The sequence below is a fragment of the Ahaetulla prasina genome, chromosome 2 (assembly GCF_028640845.1).
Source record: "Ahaetulla prasina isolate Xishuangbanna chromosome 2, ASM2864084v1, whole genome shotgun sequence".
NCBI classification, from domain to species: Eukaryota; Metazoa; Chordata; class Lepidosauria; order Squamata; family Colubridae; genus Ahaetulla; species Ahaetulla prasina.
Genome location: NC_080540.1, coordinates 74,779,237 through 74,800,184, shown reverse-complemented (window position 1 = coordinate 74,800,184; position 20,948 = coordinate 74,779,237). Strand labels below are relative to the sequence as shown.

Sequence of the window (20,948 nt, the reverse complement as noted above, 5' to 3'; positions counted from 1 at the left end):
AAATTAACTGCCTATGTTTTAAGATTCTCATTTAATGGCATGTGCTTTCACTTTCATTTTATCCAGACCCATCTTTTATTGGTCAGAATTATAAGTGCTCATGTGAGTGAGAGGGCAGTTAAAAGAAAGTACTGTAGATAGGGACAATTGGATCTGTGTCCTTGCACCAACAGATCTCTTCTATTCTTCTGGAGATTGTGAACTTTCCCTTAGCTTATAGAAGGGGTGTCAAACTCAAGGCCTGCGGGTTGCTTTGATCTGGCCCATGGGCCTGCCCTGGAAACAGCAAAGGATTGGCTCGCAGTGCCTCTGCCAGTGAAAACTGAGCTCGGGAGGGCCACATGCAGCCTGTTTTCGGCCACAATGACCTCCTGCAACCCTCTGCCAGTGAAAACGGAGCTCGGGGTGGCCGTGCGTGGCTCGCCCAAACTCCATTTTTGACTGTGATGGCCTCCACCCAGAGGGCTCTCGGAGGCTGTTGCGGCTGAAAACGGAGCCTCAATGACTGACGTCGAGCTGGCCACACCCTCCTCCAGCCCCCAGCCCCCTCATGCAACCCTGATGCGGCCCTCAATGAAATCGAGTTTGACACTCCTGGCTTATAGTGACCTGTGTTACACATTTGGTGTCTCTGCTGCTTAGTTATAGGGTAATAGGAATAAGACAAGGCTTATACTTTAGTTCTTTTTTTCATAGATACGGATTAATATTGGAACGCATGTTAACATTTTAAAGCAGCATTCCTTGGCCTGGTGCTCAAATGATTTCCAGCAAATTGGATATTATGGCAGTATCCAGCCCATTGTAAAGGCATTGAGTTGGCAGGCTGACCTACAGTACAATAATACAAAATCCAGAGGGAGACTAAATTGCACAGTTAGATGCTCAAGATAATTATTGAAAGGCTAGTTAGGTAATAATTATCTGTGCACAATGCAGCACATACAAAGTCCAACATTTTATATGCAGTAGAAGTTGGTTTAGACTAATTTTCCTTTTGGCCTAGATTACAAGTAAGCATTTATGTATGTGAAATACTACGAGATCCAAAGAATATAACATTTTATTACTGATATTTTATTGAATATCCACATACACATTCTCTTAGCATTTGCAAATCATTTCAAATAATTTTCTTCAAAAGCTGTTGGCTGGTTATTTCTCTCTCATGAAAAGCATATCCGCTAATCCTTTAATTTGCAACCACAAAAGCCATGTTATACACTACTAAATGTGTGGGGTATCTGATAAGAATGCTAATACTGGCTGGCCTTGTCACCTATGTGCATGCTGCATATTAACTATTATTTGCTGCAAAATCAAAATAAATTGGATCTGAAATATCAATTCAATATAATATGAAACTTAATTGTCATAATGATTTGAGAGATGGAAAGCATCGCTATTATCCATGTGAAATCTGATATAGCTAAGAAGTCTCTCACATGATACAATAAGCGAGATCCACCTAGCTCAGTGTTGGTGAAACTTTTCGGCACCAAGTGCCAAAATGGGAGCGCGCGCGTGGTTGGGAGTGCCGGAAACTGGAAGAGCAGTTCCCTGGTGCACATGTTTGCGCCTGGAAACTGAGCTTTTGGTTTCTGGCGTGCGCAGGTGCACTGGTCACCTGGTCTCCCAGTTTCTGCCGCACATGTGTACGTAATGACCAGCTGGCCGGCGTGCATATGCACACCGGAAACCAGAAGCTCAGCTTCCAGGCATGTGCATGCGCACCAGGGAGTTGCTCATCCGGTTTCCGGTGTTCCAGCATACGAAGACCAGTTGGCTGGTGCAGAACCCGAAAGAGCAACGGGTGATGGCTGGCGTGCCCAAAGAGATGGCTCTTCATGCCACTTCCAGCATGCGTGCCATAGGTTCGCCATCACTGACCTGGCTTATTTCAACCTTCTTACTGAGTACCTTAAAACATCCCTTCTATGAAACTTATAGATTTGTATAAAAGCTTCATGTCTACGTTAATCTTTCCTTTTTGCAAGCCCCTGGGAATTTGACATATATACCTGTCATTCCTTTCACTTTCAGGATAAGCAATGTGATTGAAAGTGCAGAAAGGAAATGAATACTAAGCCAAAATATTTTTTCCAAAGCTGTGTGATTAGAAATCAGGAAATATAACTAATTCTAGTTAGAATAAGTTAGAATGAATTCTAGTTATATCATCACTGTACAGCAAGACTATTTACTGTACCACTTGAGATCGTTCTCTGTGTCAGCCCTGGAGACCATCTTTTCTTTGGGACTTCAGTGACTGGAAGCTGTTCGGACAGTTCGGACAGTGGATTGATTGAATCATGTGACAGACATGTGGGTGTAGGGGATGGGTTTTTGACTTTCTTTGGGACTTCAGTGACTGGAAGCTGTTCGGACAGTTCGGACAGTGGATTGATTGAATCATGTGACAGACATGTGGGTGTAGGGGATGGGTTTTTGACTTTCTTTTGGGTGAGAAAAACCCGGGAACTTTCAGATTCGGGTTTTCCCGGATGCGCCAATATGACATCTCTAATAAAATGGATCTTTAAGGACTTGCTAGCCTCCGAGTCTTCTTTAGTTGGGGGTGTTACTTGGAGCCCTGACACTCTGTTTGCAAACCATTCCTGCTTCTACCATTTCATACATTGCCTTTTCATCTTCACACATTTCATCTTTTTCTATTTGAGTATATCATCAATTTCTTTTTCATTTTTTTTTAGTTATCATTTTTCTTCTCACCCCGTTTAGTTTCCCTCTATGTATTCGTCTTTTATTTGATCCTCTCTATATGATGAAACTACCTTAACATTATTTCATTTTGGTAACTCACTTTTTTGTTTTGCTCACTTCCATTGAATATTTATCCATTCTTGATCTTATCTCTTATTTTACCACATTTAACTATTCCATTTCCATTTTATTTAACTTATGTTGAAGTTTATAATTTATTTTATTTGTAAAATATATAGGCGGTCCATTTTACCTCAAGATAACTTTGGATGGCTTACAAACATTAAAAATTTCTCTGTATATTTCAGAATCAGTCTGTCTAACGTAGTGGCCAGATATATATCTTGATAAACAGACATTTTTACTTTTTTTTTTTGACAAGCATTAATTCCTCGCAACACTTGTATTTTTAATTCAATTCACTTAACCATCTTCATCTATTTTCTAAATCATTTTTATTTCCACGAAAACCATTGTGCATTTCTTCTGCTTCTTTATTGTTCCTGTTTTAACTGAACCCTTTGCAATTTTTCACATATATACATTCTATACAATATATTTATGCATATATTTCTCTTACATAATTTCTTCCACATTCCACCAAGCATCCTTTTGCCCTACTTCCTTGTTAGCATAACACCATATATTTCTCTGTGTTACTTTGTAACATAATCATTTTCATTTTTTTTTTTTTTTGCCAAGCAGGTTCCAAACCATCTTTCTTCACATGTAGTTTCTTTTTTTGAGATTGGGAGATTCATATTCTAATACTTTCTCATAATCTCTTTCTATAGTGGCTTTATTTTCACTCTTACTTTCCTTAATTTGCTCCCCCCCCCCGCACCGGAATCCATTCTTGCCAAACTGCAGTTTTGGAATCTCCTGTCACCTTTGCATCCTTTCATTGTCTCAGTCTTTCATCTTAAATAAATCAATCACACTTTTAGATTTATATTAATTCCTTTGGCACATCCAGGTATGAAGACTTCTGCTTAAACCACGTATTTTTAACAAAAGGTCTTTTATCTAAGCAGATACCTGTCACTATTTTCATTCATTCTTAAGTCTCTATGTAGCCCAATTATTTCTTCTTTATTCTCTTGGCACCTAAATTCTTTCCCCCTCTTCTCCAACTGCATTCATTAATTTTTTTTATTTTTTTCCCCAAAACGCTCCCTCCAGGAGTTCAGTGAGTAAAGCTGAGTAAGATTTGCCTGTTGTGCTAACTTTGACTCCAACTCCAGTGACTATCTGGTAAGATGATGTACTATGACCCACCAACCTGGACGTAGATGCAGTGTACTGATAAACACTCAGGATATCCCACAACATGACTAGAGGTAATTATAAGAATGCATCAGTGGTGGGTTGCCCCCGGTTCGGACTGGTTCTATAGAACCACTAGTAAAACTGGCGGGAGGCTCTTCCCACTGACCCAAACGTCATCAAAAGTAATCTGTGCATATGCAGAAGCTTTATGATGCGAACCGGTAGTAAAAGTAAGTACAACCCACCCCTGGAATGCATATAATAAAGTAATTGGAAACTTTAGGGGATTCATAATGATTCAATCAGTATAAAAATTAATAAAATGATCAAGTGCATTTATACCTAAAGTATCATTAGTATGTTCTGTATATTTTCCATGATACTGTTTTTGTTGAATTTAGCTATTGCTGCTATGTGAGCACTGCAATTCTGCAATATTAGATCTTTTCTAGGGATGCTGGGAGAGGATCCTTCTAGGCTACTTATTTGTATAAATTCTTGTTCTTGCCTGACTGAATTTTAATGGTGACACTCCTGGGAGCAAATATGAATTGCTTACTTGGCTTTCGACTTCAAAGGTGTGAATAAAATATTTTGTATCCTTATATTACTTTGTTCATAAATGATACTTGTAGTCAAAGTGACCGTAAGCAGTTCAGCAACTTATTCTTTAAACAATATGAAATTACCATTTAAGATAATGGGGAAGTATTTCAAAAGGTTAAGTAGAAACAGCTAGAATTTGATACTTTTTTTTAAAAAAAGCATTTGTTTAGCAAAATGAACTAATGTTAATTAGGCTTTCTTGGTAAAAGCATGAGTTTGGTATAGTGTAGTCTCATCTTGCATCAGGCTAGACCTGAATTCTAATTCTCCCTTAGGCACAAAGACAACTGGGTAACCTTGTCTCATTCACTTTCTTTCAGACCTAGAAAGCAGCCAATGGCAAACCACTTCTGAATCTTGCCAAGAAAACTTGCAGAATTAGTCCAGGTCGTCGCCAGATGTCTCCAGAACTCAATACAACACCACAGAACTCAAAGGAACACACACACACAAGCCCTCCCCCAGATATATAGTAACTATAATTTGAAAGGTTCAAATTACAACAAAAATCTTTTCCTATTGTGGAGTCATTCATATTAATTAGGGTCCTCATATTTTGAAAACAATCTGCAAAAAGACCTCATGTGGGTTGATACAGAAATACCTCTCTGGTATTCTGTATATGCAAAACAAACAAACAAAAAGAGATGCTGTTTCTGGAACGAATCAAATAATTAAAGCAGCATGTTTTTAATAGACCTTTTTTAGTTCATGCCTAAGTCTGATAAACTAGGTTTACATTCATGAATAGCAAGAGATATTATGCTTGTGAAATCAGAAGCACTTTAACCAAATAATTTTCAAAGTGCCAAGCCCTAGTCTATGTAATGAAAAATATCGTCATTGCTGAATAGTGATGAAGCAAAATTTAGATCTAGTCTTTTCTACTGTATAACTGGAACCTTACAGGCCTGTTCAATCTGGAACTTTTTGTGGCTGTTTTAGGAACAATATTCAGATTGGCTCTCTCAGCCAATGCTGAAAGATGCTTAAAATTCAGACCCTGTGCTGCAGCCAAAACTGCAACTGAATGAACACACTGGCCTGTAAGGTTTTGTGTGGCAAAGGCAGTAAATAATACCAAAGAGTTTGGGAAGCTGAAAGGGAACATTGGCAGCAAATGTTCCAGCAAAAAGCCTGGTGTCATGTCACTTCATGCCACAGGAAGACTAAAAGTATGCAACTTTTATGCAAGGTGCATTCAAAACTCACTGGACAGTATTAAAAATTCAGAATGCTTTCTGTATATAACTGCATTTCTTCTGGAACCTGTTAAACATGAAAAATAGACATAGTTGTTTACTTAGAATTGGGTTACAAACTGAAGTACTGGACAGAGTGGGTAGATTTTAGAAGTGTTCCACCAAGACTTGTACTCAAAGGAGAAAACTTTGGTACTTTCTTCCCTTTGTTAAATTGGCAACACAATAATTGAATATAAAATAACTCACTTTCTTTAAAAAAACAATAAAACAGATTATCCAAGCAGGAGAGAAGATCTGGAATCTTGGAACTGTTTTAGTAATGGAGCTTTGTCTCTTGACTGTTAAAACTTTGCAAGAGATGGAAAAATAACAGCTTTCATTCTCTACATGCTGAATTTTAGTAGCCTAGTTTTACTGGAATATTATGATATAAAGTATAATGGATGATTTCCAAATGTTCTGCCACAAGTTTCTCATCCTCAGATCTTGATTCTACTATATGCTTTTGCTCAGAAACTATACAAAGTTATATAAATTATATAAATTTAAATACTAAATTTATGCAGTACTTTTATCACCAGGCTGCATAGAAAACCCGATTTTAATTCACTAGAAGTTACCTAAGTGCTTAAATGTACATTTGGTCCTGTGGTGAAATCCAAATTTTTCTACTAGCGGTTCTGTGGGCATGGCTTTGTGGGTGTGGTGTGGCTTGGTGGGCATGGCTTGGTGGGCATGGCAGGGGAAGGATACTGCAAAATCCCCATTCCCTCCCCACTCCTGAGGCCAGCCAGAGGTGGTATTTTCCGGTTTTCCGAACTACTCAAAATTTCCGCTACTGATTCTCCGAACTGCTCAAAATTTCCGCTACCGGTTCTGCAGAACCTGTCAGAACCTCTTGGATTTCACCCCTGATCTGGTCCAAAATCTGAACTGTTGGTTTCACAAATTTTCACAACAACACAAATGGCTAACCACAATTGGCTGTGTCGTGTCCCACTCCTCCGCTGATGGCCGGGTCGGGGAAGTCCGTATCAAGCGTGCCTCTGCAGCTCTGCCAAAGTCCTATCAGAGTTCTCAAGGCAGGCAGGAGACCAGGAAGTGACTTCAGCAACCCAAGTTAGACTTTGCCTGACTCAGAGAATGCCAGAAAGCAGATCCTTTATATAGGCCATGGGGTGTGGCTCCATGACTCAGCACTTATCCAGGCCTGCCCCTCCCTTCTTTTTGTTGACGTCTCCGGAAGCGAGGATCTCTCCAGCCTCCAGCTGTTGGTAATCTGAGCTCATGACTGGCTTCACATTCTTCAGGCTCACATGCTGCGGGGGAGGGGTTTAGTTGCTCCGTTTGCCTGGGCATGGTGCCAGGACTGGGGGCTGAAGGCACGTCAGGCCCTTCGTCTTGCTCAGCCTGTCCGGGCATGGTGCCAGGACATTCTTCCGAACTATCAGCGTCTGGCAAGAGATAAGAGGGGCCCGGCTGCGGCAGGGGGAGCGGGCAAGACATAACAGGCTGTGCTTGTACATCTTTGGTGATTTTACCGTGAATTACTCAATCCATCTTCTCTGCTTTTAAACACTATGGTAGATTAAAATATGCTTGGCTTGTGCTGCTGAAAATGAAAGCAGGTGGTTTCTGGCTGAGGAGGAAATGTTCATAACCCTGGAGGATCCCAATTCTGAATAACAAAATAACAGAATTGGAAGGGATGTTGGAGGTCTTCTAGTCCAACCCTCTGCTCTGGAAACCCTATACCATTTCAGAAAAATGCTTGTCCAATCTCTTCTTAAAAGCGATTAGTGTTGGAAGTTTTTAATTTCTTGGGGAAAGTCATTCCACTGATTATTTGCTCTAACGATCAGGAAATTTTTCCTTACTTCTAGGTTGCTTCCCTCCTTGATTAGTTTCCATCCATTACTTCTTGTCCTGCCTCCAGGCACTTTGGAGAAAAGACTGACCACCTCTTCTTTGTGGCAGCCCTTTAGATATCGGAACAGTGCTATCATATCACCCTTTATCCTTCATTTAACTAGACATACCCAGTTCCTGCGACCGTTCTTTATATGTTTAGTCTCCAGTCCCCTAATCATCTTTGTTGCTCTTCTCTGCACTCTTTCTAGAGTCTCAACATCTTTTTTATATCATGGTAACTCTTGATTACATGGTAGTTTGATTGCTATGGAGGGCAGCCAAACTATATTTCTCCTAAAGGGCCATCGCCCATTGTCCTGTGGAACCCCAAATACAGGTAGTCCTCCACTTACAATAGTTCACTTTGTGACCATTCGAAGTTACAACAGCACTGAAAAAAAGAAATTTAGGACCATGTTTCATACTTAGAACTGCAGCAGCATCCCCATGGTCACGCGATTTACATTCAGATGCTTGACAACCGACTCAAATTTATGACAGTTAGTGTCCCAGGGTCACATGATCACCTTGGGCTACCTCAGTGCTTCTCAATTATTTTCTGTCATGCCCCCCTAGGAAGAAGAAAACATTTTTTGCGCCCCCCGCGCGACTGTAAATAGTATCATTATTAAAAAAAACGAGATCAAACGCGCCCCCCTTTACGGAGCCTCGCGCCCCCCCTGGGGGGCGCGCCCCACTATTTGAGAAGCACTGGGCTACCTTCTGACAAGCGAAGACGGAAAAACCGGATTCACTTAACAACCTGGTTACTAATTTAAAACTGCAGTGATTCATTTAACAAATGTGGCAAGAAAGGTGATACAATGGGGCAAAACTCAGCAAATTTCTCACTCAACAATATAAACTTTTGGGCTCAGCTGCGGTCGTAAATTGAGGACTACCCGTATGGTTAGATTTGAGACCGCCCATTCCCTCTGCCAAAGTCCTGACAGTGCTTTGCGAAGTCCCTGCCTGCCCTACACAGCTACTTTCTCAGCTTTCTGCTTTCTTGCTTTGGAGAAGAGGACAAACACCACGTCCAGGCGCTTCTGGTCGTCCCGAAAGAAATCCCGCAGCTGCCGATTTGTCCCCCAGTGGCTTGGGCCGGAGCAAGGCAAAGGGCTGCAAGGCAGGGCGGGCGTCGGATTGGGCGCGAGCGGGCGCCTGAGCTCAGCCCTCCCCAGCGCTACTGCTTACCGCCGCCCCCGAGGCCGGCGTGGAATCAAGTCGTGGCGAGCAAGGCTTGAGGAAGGCGGCGGCGGCGGCTTCCGCAACGAGCAAAAGAGGCGGGTGAGGGCTAAGGAAGGAGAAGGGGAGACTCTTCGGGGTGCCACTTCGGGGAAGGGGGGCTCTTTTGCTGCCCGGGAAAGCTTCCCTGTCGCTTTGCCCGACCGTCGGCTTTTTTCACTGAACGGGGGGACGGGACGGGTCGACGAGGGGCAAGGCCAGCCCACCGTTGCCTCCGAGGTGCCTGCCGAAGAACTTGTTTACTTGGCTGCCGCTGGGCCGGGAGCTTACAAGGGAGGCAAGGCGAGCGCTGGACTGCGGTATCTGGGAGAGAAAAATCCAATGAAAGGGGGCGGGGGCGGGGGCTGTTTGGCTGGCGCTAAAGGGCCAGAGCCCGGGCAGTTTCCAGCTGCCTTGCGCGCTTGTACTGTAGTCTGCCGGACTTTCGCTCCTGCAGCCGATGAAGCACTCAGTGAATGGGGTGTAACTCACAGTTCTGCAGAGCGCGGTTGTAGCTAATTCTGCCTTGACTGCAGCTGTTAAAAAGACAGACCATCCTATATCGGGGGAGAGTGGCAATTTATTTATTTTTTATTTATTTATTTTGTCACAATATCATACAAAAGATTATATAGTATATAAACATATATATTATATATATATATAAAATATATATACATATATATATTTCATGCTATCCTCTGTAACTCTTCCGGGTATATTTTTTAAATACTCGGTTGCTTTTGGCTGAAGTGAGTACTTGAAGGTATAGTACAGTACCTTTATAATGTACAGTGCAGAAATTCGAAGTGGCAAACGTAACTACCATAACCTCCTTCATTATTTCCAGAATAACTGCCTTCTCACCCAGTCCCAGTTGAAAAAGTGCAGTTCTTGTATTCTTTATCCTCACTTTCTGTATGTTCCTTTCTTGCTACAATTGATATAGTACTTTACTCTCCGGAGACAAGAAGGCTAACATGCTACCAGACTCTAAAACGCTTGGGGAGAGGGATCCCAAAGAAGACCCATCTGTCACTCTCTTCCGGGAGTATCTGAGAATCAAGACAGTCCAGCCTCAGCCTGATTATGGTATTAAGTCTCATTTTTTCTTTCTTTCCTTAAAGAAAGCCAAAGTGGTACGGCTTTCTATTTGACTAGTTCCAATCTGCAGCCGGCTTTTGGCTGAACCGTTAGGTGTCCACCATCCCATAGGAGCACACTGTCAAAAATGTGGTTCCTTTTAGAGTTGGCACTCTTGCATGATTTGTTAGACAAAGAGAAGCAAACTGATTTCTAAAGTTTACTTGAACAGAATTTATCTTACCTGTTCTGTCCATGGTGTACTCGATTCATTTGCCACGTACAGTTGGTCTTATTGTGAAAAGAAAAGGCTCGTCCAATTCAATTGTATGTATGTGAACTATAGTATATGTCTAAACTCCTTCATTCCTTTTTATTCCATATGAATTAAATGCTGCAATACTACATATCTTGTGCATATTGACTTTCAGAATTTGTTGCATGATAAGCAGCATTTGGTACCTGAAACCTGTTAACAAAATGTGTGTTGGGGGAGGGAATTAACTTTCAAATTATATCATGGGTTTTTTTTTATTTTGAGAGCAATATATGATCAGACTGTACTATATTACATTATGAGATTATAATTCTTGGTAAAGAAAAGGTTTTTTTTTTCATTATGCATAGCTTGCTATGTACTTTTGTACAAATAACTAGCACAATGGGTAGCATATCTTTGCAAGCTGGCTATATTAAATGACATTTTAAATATATATGTACTAAATGAAGATTTTCCTGAGCAAATACACAGTACCAACATAACTGTTTGATTTATGATTTATTTATGCATGGTAATACCTGCATGGTATTTTGTCCCTGGCACGCTCAAATAGAATTCTGCCTATGTAAGAAACATATTAGGAGTGCGATTATTTAGGATAGTTCATTCATTACTAAAAATGGCTCAAATAATGTGATAAGAAAAACATATATGTAGTTTTGTGTTTGTGTGTGTGTGTGTGTGCGTGTGTGTGCGTGTGTGCGCGCGCTCATGCACACGCATCCATGTGTGTATGTATGTAGTCCTGGATGTATGACCATAATAAGGACCAGAATTTCTATTGCTAAATGAGATGGTTTTTAAGTAAATCATACCTAATTTTATGATCTTTTTTCACATAGTTGTGAAATAAGCAAATCATTGCAGTTGTGAGGTGAATCGTGCAGTCATTAAGCAAATCCAACTTCCCCCACTGAGTGTTTATTGGAAAATGGCTGGGAAGGTTACAAATGACAATCATATGTTCCAAGGATAATACAGCTGTCATAACTACATGTTGGTTGTCAAGCAACCAAATTTTGATTGTGTGACTGTGGGGATGATAGAATCGTCATAAGGGCCAGAACTGATTGTAAGTCATTTTTTTTCAGTGCTGCGGTGATTCGAATGTACTCTAAACAAATGGTTGTAATTTGTTTACAAATTAGGTTGTACATGTGTGTGTAAGTATATGTATACATATATTGTGATCCAAATCCATTGAGAGTAAAGCAAGGTTCTTTTGCATTAGTGTGGCATACTTTTGAGATGTAGAAACTAGGCAGAATGATGTTGTGTGACTTGTTCCTTATGTCCAAAAAAAGAAAGTTACACTCATACACACTAGCAAGCACTGAAGGAAGAAAATATTATTACCTCTCTTTTAAGTTTGGTTTGAAGGGGCATCTCCAGGAGAAGAATCCATCAATAGATAGATAGATTTGTAGAACTTTCATTGTAAACAAGTCTATTCAATAGAAACATTCATTCAGAATAACATTCTGAAATCTTAAGGCCTCCATATTAATTCTAGAATGCCTCCGTATGTCAATGTTTCTCCTTTTAATAATTGATGCTTTTATTTTAATTGTTTGTGGACTGGATGATACATGTCAAGGAGAACTGAAATGCACCACCTTGAAATGTAAAGTAGAAACAATGATGGCTCAGTTGAAGGAGTGCTGGAAGCACTGCTTGTCTCTTCAGGGGTGTCTCATTGTTAATTATATGGCTTTGGGCAATTTGCTGTATGTCTTTCCACAATAATGGTTGTCATCTTTAAAAATATTCGTAAAATAATTAAAATAAACTTGTAATACATGACAAGTGAGCTTAAACACATGTTGAAGACTTAAAAAGGCCCATGTTTTCAAACCTTGTCCAATGCTTTATCCTTGGGGCAAAGTTTTAATCCAAATATTGCACATGGGGAAAAGTTTTACAGAACTTGTACTGTCATTTTTAAAAATTAACTATTGATTGAAATAAAAAGACATGTAATTTTCATGGTGGCTTCCTATTCTCTTTCAGAAACGGCAGTAAAATTCCTGGAAAGAATAGCTTCTGAACTCGGTCTACGGTGTCTAAAAGTGGAGGTAAAATAATGAGAAACTCTTGCACTTATTCGGATTCTGTCAGTTTCTAATTTGTTGCTGCATGGCCTCTTTGCGCTCATAATTTAGGAAGAAAATCAGCAGCATTTATCTTAGTCATGCAGGTTTAAACTTTGAGATAAGGATTTAAAAAAATAAAACTTCACCAGCATATATTGTTATTGATAGCAACATAGAAGTGATTTGTTATTGCTTTCTACAAGGATAGTTGTGGGAGTGGGGGGTGGGGAAAGAAGGATTTCCCTATCTAACATCAGGAAATCTCCCATTAAAGTTGTATGTAAATCTAATCTAATTTACTTTTTAGCTTATAAAAATGTCAGGTAGATCCTGCTATCTGCTGAGTCAAAGTAAAGGAATACTCTTTTATATACCGTATATACTCGAATATAAGCCGATCCGAGTATAAGCCGAGGTCCCCAATTTTACCCCAAAAACTGGGGTAAACTGGGGACTCGAGTATAAGCCGAGGGTGGGAAATGAGGCACCTACCGGTTGGGGAAACCCTCCCTCCCTCAGCTGAGAAGGCTGGCGGCTCCCCCGCCCCGCCCTCTCACTGCACCGGCAGGGCTTCCTCGCGCCGTCCGGTAAAATGTGAAAAAAAGAAAAAAAAAAACTCGAGTATAAGCCGTATATACTCGAGTATAAGCCGAGGGGCTTAAAAAAAAAAACCTCGAGTATAAGCCGTATAGACCCGAGTATAAGCCGAGGGGACGTTTTTCAGCACAAAAAACGTGCTGAAAAACTCGGCTTATACTCGAGTATATACGGTATATATATTCCTGCTACAGCTCAGGATTTCAATTTCATTCCATTGTTAAAATAGATATAATGGTAAATTGGGGCAATGTTTGTTTGGGCAATTTTCCAAAGAGATATTTCTGTGCGTTGTTTAACTAATGTTGCTTTACTCTGTCAACTGAGTTAATAATAAGGAATAAGATGACATTCATTTCAAATTAGGAGGAAAAAAAACTAAATGATTTTAACGAAGTTCAGTAGCATAGGCTAAAGGCTTGCTACCTAGAAACATGTTAAAAAAATAGGGACCCGAACATCTATCAAAATTAAACTCTTTAATAGCACATACTAATTATCCACAGGATAAAGTGGACAATTGATGGAATTTTATTTTTCGCAACTTCAAATGTTTTTGCTGTTCTCATCTGTTTCTTTTCTCCAGGGTTGTGTAAAGTCTTATTTCCTGTATAGTTGCAAGCCACATAACCATGTTACAATTGCATGTGTGATAGAAATGCAAAGATACAGACATATGGGCAGTAGATCAGTTCACATAGCTGTTTTCCATGAAATCCGCATGCGTCAGTCACAGAGAATAAATTCATGCTGCTAGAATTAGTCCAGGCAGTTGCATCATTCACATATAATTGTCTAAGGTTACAGCATGGGGAACTGGTTTCCATGTGTCTGTACAAAGCATATTATTGAGATAGTGATCATTATTCAAAATCATTTGGATCATGTCATTTACCAGCTATAGTGTTAGCTGCCTATTTTGGTAGTGAATAAGTTTATAGAGGAAATGGGTATCCACCTTTGTTAGTCTTAATCATTGTTATCTTACTTCTAAGTTCAAAGACAGTGTATCTAAATATTAGTTATTGGGGACCAATAATCCTCATGTCCTGCTTGTAAATCTCCCAGATAAATTTGGGTATAAGTAATATGTTGGATGAAGTAGATATTTGGCCTGATTCAACAAAGATCCATTTTTAATCATTTATTAATGACTTCAGAGCTATAACAATATTATTTAAAACTGATTAACATAGAATTAAGACATTCTATGTTATCTGATGTAATGTTCAAAAAACTGTGCTAGTGTTGGAGAAACTTAAATCTGAATCTGCAAACATCATGTGACTGATTTGATAGCCTCACATACCAGAATCTAGTTATGAAGATGAAAATGAGCTGATAATACAAACAAGGACTTATTTAGGTTAGTTTAATCATTTTGGACAAAAAGCAAAATAGAGATGTAGTAAAAGAGTGCCACTGCCAGGGTTTTTAAAATTGATTTTTAATTTTGATTAATTTGGGTCCATTGAATGCTATGTTTGACTAATTAGGGTTCACAGCATGAAGATAATTGATTCAGGCTTACTGTCAAGTGTCTGATTGAATCATACTGTGGTATGTTTTAGATTACTTATAGTTTGTAGTAAACCTGTTGGAGCTGTGATCCTTTGAAGAGCCTGCTATCCAGTTAATCTGTTATTACGGGTTCTATATCCAATAACCCAACCTGACCTTTTCAGCTTTATGTGCTGCATTTAGACTGATATGTTTTACAAATGAATGCTATGGAAAATGTTTTTACTAGGAAAAGGCAAGAAATACCATTTTGCTAGGCTGTTCTCTTATTTCTGTTCCTGTGTTAAAACCGATTCTCCCCAGGTTGACTGAGTTGAAAGTGTTAAAATGCTCCGATGTAAATAAATCATTTCAAGAACTGGAACTTGCCTTTCTTTCAATATTTATGGTAATCAGAATCAGTTTTATAAAACTGAATTTACTTCCAGCCTGTTTGAATTTCCCATGCCGTTTGGAGTTGCTGTAGACTCCCTCTAATGACATCTGGAATGTCTCTAAACAGAAAATTAAAATTGAGAAGTGGTAAATGGATCTTGAATATATGGTACTTTGGAGCTGCCTGAAGATACAGTAGAAAAAGAAGGCATGTGTGTCTGAAAATCATTTTCTTTGCAGTTGCTTATATCTGGAAAGCAGTTTTATATGTATAAATACTATATGTAATGATTATTGCTTCCACTTTCTGTGTCTATACTTCTGCTATTGTTTTCAGTGTCTGGATTCACATAGCACACTAAACAATAATGATAGGGTCTTAAGCAAGATGCTGGGCTAGACATAAGTTATCTAGCAAAAGTGACTATCATACAAGTCAGGATTTCAGCAATGAAACTGTGAAATTCTTAGCAATCATGCTGTCTGCTTTTTCTTATTAAATTTAATAAAAGTATTTTGCCATTTTCTTAGAATAAACTTTTCAAATTTAAATTTAATTTTATAAAATTTTCTTCCCCCATGAAAAGCGAGGACGGTGTATATAGCGTGTACTTACTGAAAACTACACAAAGTGAGTCCTATTTTCCAAAGTGACACAAAGAAGAATCTTATCTGATGTAATGTTCTGTTGCAGGTCTGCCCTGACCGTGTGATCACCATTCTGACTTGGAAAGGCACAAACCCACAACTCGGCTCCATCTTACTGAATTCTCATACAGATGTTGTTCCTGTGTTTGAGGTTAGGAGATGACACTGGATTCAGTAGCAACTTTAACCTTGCTGGAAAAGAGAATTGGGTTCCTTTTTCAAAACAACTTGCAAAAGCCAGTAAATATTATTCAAGGGGAGAAGTGGTGGATCTTATCTTCCTCTTTGTTATTCTTTGTTTTAATTTACAAGTAGTCCTCGACCTGAGATCATTTGTTTAGAAATCATTTAAAGTTACAGTGACACTGAAAAAATTGACTTATGTCTGCTCCTTGCACTTAAAATTGATGCAATGCCTCCATGGTCATGTAATCATGATCCAGGCACTTTTGCAACTGGCTTGCATTTATGATAGTTGCAGTGTTCTAGAATCATGTGATCACCATTTTCCTTCCACCATTTTCCATCCAGCTTCTGACAAGCAAGGTCATTGGGGAAGTTGGCAGGGAAGATCGCAAATGGAGATCATGTGATGTCTCAGTGATCATGGTGATTCACTTAATGACCACAGTAAAAAAAGGTCATAAAATTGGAATTCCTCACTTTAACTACTTCACTGTTTAACAATGAATTTATGGTTCCAAGTGTGGTTGTAAGTAGAGGACTACCACTGTTAGTGGTGCAGTGTTAGAATGCAGTATTGCAGGCTAACTCTGCTGACTGCCAGGAGTACAATTCTGACTGGCTCAAGGTTGACTCAGCCTTCCATCCTTCCGAGTTCAGTAAAATGAGGACCAGATTGGTGGAGGACAATATGCTGCCTCTGTAAATGTCTTAGAGAGGGCTATAAAGCACTGTGAAGTGGTATATAAGTCTAAGTGCTATTGCTACCTATACACAAGATACAGATCATAATGTTTTTATGAAGATGTGATGGAAATTCATATGTGGGCCATTAATAGTGTATGAAAATTCCTTTCCTCTCGGGAAATGAAAAGATGAGTTACAGGATGAATCTCATGATTTTTCAGTCAAGGTTGAATCTGCACTTTGTAACATTTTCAGTTCTTAGATTTGTAGGAACAGAAACACTGTGAGGGAAAATAAAAATCTTATTACTAGTAGTTGTTTAATGAAGATATTTTATTTTACTGTGGACATTTGCAAAGAAAATAAATGATTGTTTGGTATATCTGTCTATAATATTGCATCAGCAGGCAACTCCTCATAATAACAATGGAGTAAAGAGAAATCAAACAACTTATTTACTTACTATCGGAGCAGTAAATTGATACTGCTTATATAAGCATTCAAGATGGCTTACAACAATTATATAAATAATAATTATTAATGATTATTGGATGTCAAATAGCAACAAAATGATAATAGGTGCAAGGGAGGACTTTGTAAGCCAAGAGGAAATCTATATTTTTCAGCAACTAGAAGTATATCCCAAAATGGAAAGAATGGGTAGGTGTAATATAGCCTCCACTCAATGGATTTTTTTACTTCACATTGTTTACAAAGCAGTCCACACAACTGACAGACATAATGGCATTATATCAATTTGTATAATTATCCAAGTAACATAAGTTATCTCAGTTACATAAATTAGCATTTAATGGACTAAACAGACTTTCATTCTGTGAATGAAGGCAAATATACATGTCCCAGGATAATGATGCAGATTCCAATCTGAGTCAGTCACTAGGACCAGAGGTTTGTTCTTCCAAGCTTTTGAATTCGTACTATTCCTTGAGGATGGGCTTCAGCTGGAAGAACAAACCTTTGGTCTCAATGTCCGACTCAGATTGGATCTTGCAGACATTCATTCCCTCCATTGGTGGGTTAAGTGTATTTTTACAGAGACATTTTAGATAAAAGGAATATAATAAGCAAAGAAAGCAAAAATGGGTATATTTGTTTCGCTTTAGTGGAAAAAAGAGCACAAAGGGCTATACTTTAGTCGATCCCGATTCTTTGGCATCCTTAGTTTGTCCTCAGAAGAAGGACTGATGCTTCTCTCATCTACTCTGAAATATTCCAAAATATTAAGACTTGAGCAAAAAGAAAAGCAGTGATGACTGAATAAGTCATTCTAGGGGTTTCCAGAATTTCTCACTGAAACATGATTTGGAATATAGTACAAACATAGGATATAAAAAGTTTGTGCTTTAGATCCTGACTATTCAAAGGAAAATTTAAGCACAAAGCAGAAAGGAAGCTTAGGGAAATGAGATGAGAAAGAAATATCACTTAAGTGTGTACTTATGTTTAGCACACTCTCCTGAAATAGTTAAGCCCAACAGTTTAGGCTGGTGCATTATCTACTGGAGGAATAAATAAAAGAAACGAATAATTCAAGAAAAATGTCATTCCTTTCCTTCCAACTATGAGTTTCACTCTAAAATTGTGTTCCATATGCAGTATATTTGTTCCAGACAAATCTTTTGAGCTTGTATTACATTGTACTACTGTAGTGGAAAATTGCTACAAAAGAACTACTCCAAGTTGCTGAGATTTTATTGTGGTATAAATAGTAGAAAACTGCCATTCAGGGCAGTGAATAAGTTAACATAAAAACTGGTTTTAAAAAGGTGATTCTGAAAGAGGAAGCTCTGTGAAATGTTAATATAAATCCAGAAAGCTTCAGCAAAATTTGGAACTGGATGATGCAGAGTTCCTAAATGAAGTTCCTAGCTTTAATTAAATTACCATAGAAGATTTATAGACTCACCAACTTTTGGTAATGATAAAAGGAGGCAATTAACATGATACCTTCATGATTATTTTGCTCCTGGCTACCTTGCAGCTTTCATGCTTTGCAATATTTCCCAGAAAAACTACTACTTCACACAAACAGAGAATCCAAAAAGCACCTTTCCAAAAGGCATCCTTGCTGAAGCAAGTTTTTCAAAGGTTTCCTAGTTTCTTGTGTTAAGAAATGTGTAGGTTTATGTAGATTTGTTCCCAGTATTGTAGCATGTCTCTGAAAACAGCCATTTCTTTTAATGTCTTAGCAGGCTGCTGTAAGGCCAAAGTCTCATTTCTCATCCATTCACATTTTTTTTTTTGTTTCATTTTCTTTCCTGTAGGAATATTGGCAGCATGATCCTTTTTCAGCTTTCAAGGACTCTGAGGGAAATATCTATGGACGGGGAGCTCAAGATATGAAATGTGTATCTATCCAGTACGTGTAACCCATCTTGTCTTTCTATTTATGTTCTAGACCAGAGGTGTAAAACTCGGCATCGTCACGTTGTCATATGACTATTGTGACTTTTCTCCTAAAGTCTAAAACAGGGGTGTGGCCAGCGCAGGATGCATCCATATTCTAGACAGTATAAAAGACATGTATTTAATAAGTAAAGGTACTTCGGCATTTTGTCTTGCAAAATGATGGAAGTGAAGGGATGTGACCAAGGGAATAGTTCGTGCAAAGAGCATTTTAGTTATAGCTCTGAAAGTGGTAGAAATCAATACATAACTTGATTTGTTAAACCTGTCTCTTTTGATTATGTGCTATTATGCCATATTGTTTCATAGTGACAACATAGATCAGGGGTGGGCGATTAATTTTCCCAAGGGACCACATGGTACTGTTATGGAGGGCCAAACCAAAAGATATATAGGCATGGACGCAGGCCCATATGTCAATTAAAAAAATATAGTCGCTTTCAAAATAAAAGCAATGCAATAGTATTGTATGTGTGATGTAAGTGAGACCAGTCTTCTGGGCCTCTGGCAGCCGCAGGAGGAACCTGTCTACCCGCCTTCCAAGCATGAGAGGGGCTGGCCTGCCAGTCTTGCTTAGGCTGTTAATTTCCCCCTTTGGTACTTCTTGCAGTTAAGTCTGTTTAATTTCTGATTGATATGAGCCAGACAGAGATAACCAAAGGGCTAGATTTGGCCTGTGGGCCATAAAATACCCAGGTCTGACCTAGACTTTCTCCATGATAACCTGTCCCTAACCTAGTCCTTCATGTCATTCATAATCTCTGTAACTGAGTCCATCTACCTTGCTGTTGATTGTTCTTTTTTTCTCTTTCCTTCCACTATAAATTGACTGCCTATTAACATAAAGTTGATCAATATTATTTTTTTTTTATTTATTTATTTATTTTTCGTATTTTTATACCGCCCTATCTCCCTAGGGACTCAGGGCGGTTCATAGCCAGATAAAATATACATATAAATACAAAATAAAATATTCATTAAAAAACTTATTACATATGGCCGAATAATTAAAAATAGCAATAGACATAATAAAATCCCCATTAAAACCAATTCAAATTTAAAAATCTAGTCCAGTCCTGCGCAGATAAATAGATGTGTCTTAAGCTCGCGGCGAAAGGTTTGAAGGTCAGGAAGTTGGCGGAATCCTGGGGGAAGTTCGTTCCAGAGGGTGGGAGCCCCCACAGAGAAGGCCCTTCCCCTGGGTGTCGCCAGCCGGCACTGCCTGGCCGACGGCACCCTGAGGAGTCCCTCTCTGTGAGAGCGCATGGGTCGGTGAGAGGTATTCGGTAGCAGCAGACGGTCCCGTAAGTAACCCGGCCCTATGCCATGGAGCGCTTTGAAGATAGTTACCAGAACCTTGAAGCACACCCAGAAGGCCACAGGTAGCCAGTGCAGTCTGCGCAGGAGAGGTGTCACATGGGAGCCACAAGGGGCTCCCTCTATCACCCGCGCAGCCGCATTCTGAACTAACTGGAGCCTCCGGGTGCTCCTCAAGGGGAGCCCCATGTAGAGACCATTGCAGTAATCCAGACGAGACGTCACGAGAGCGTGAGTGACCGTGTATAGGGCATCCCGGTCTAGAAAGGGGCGCAACTGGCGAACCAGGCGAACCTGGTAAAAAGCTCTCCTGGAGACGGCCGTCAAATGATCTTCAAAGGACAGCCATCCATCCAGGAGGACGCCCAAGTTGCGCACCCTCTCCATCGGGGCCAATGACTCGCCCCCAACAGTCAGCCGCGGCTACAGCTGACTGTACCGGGATGCCGGCATCCACAGCCACTCTGTCTTGGAGGGATTGAGCTTGAGCCTGTTTCTCCCCATCCAGACCCGTACGGCTTCCAGGCACCGGGACAGCACTTCGATGGCTTCGTTGGGGTGGCCTGGTATAGAAAAGTACAGCTGAGTATCATCAGCGTACAGCTGGTACCTCACACCGAAGCCACTGATGATCTCACCCAACGGCTTCATATAGATGTTGAACAGAAGGGGTGAGAGAATCGACCCCTGCGGCACCGCACAAGTGAGGTGCCTCGGGGCCGACCTCTGCCCCCCTGTCAACACCGTCTGCAACCGATCAGAGAGATAGGAGGAGAACCACCGATGAACGGTGCC

The 20,948-nt window shown here is 39.8% G+C and overlaps 1 protein-coding gene across 2 annotated transcripts in view; it reads left to right on the top strand.

The window, feature by feature from the left end:
- The first annotated feature begins 8,644 nt into the window (after window positions 1–8,644).
- The window catches only part of ACY1 (aminoacylase 1), a 30,454-nt gene continuing 18,150 nt past the window's right edge, over window positions 8,645–20,948 (top strand). The window contains exons 1-5 of one of the 2 annotated variants that reach the window (XM_058170766.1): window positions 8,645–9,005; window positions 9,892–10,034; window positions 12,316–12,380; window positions 15,586–15,690; window positions 18,695–18,789. In XM_058170766.1, the coding sequence (XP_058026749.1) occupies window positions 9,923–10,034; window positions 12,316–12,380; window positions 15,586–15,690; window positions 18,695–18,789 (377 nt within the window). In that variant the 5' untranslated portion in view covers window positions 8,645–9,005; window positions 9,892–9,922. Of the gene's footprint in view, window positions 9,006–9,058; window positions 9,241–9,891; window positions 10,035–12,315; window positions 12,381–15,585; window positions 15,691–18,694; window positions 18,790–20,948 lie in introns of those variants that run through there. The other variant, XM_058170767.1, reaches the window with a different exon arrangement.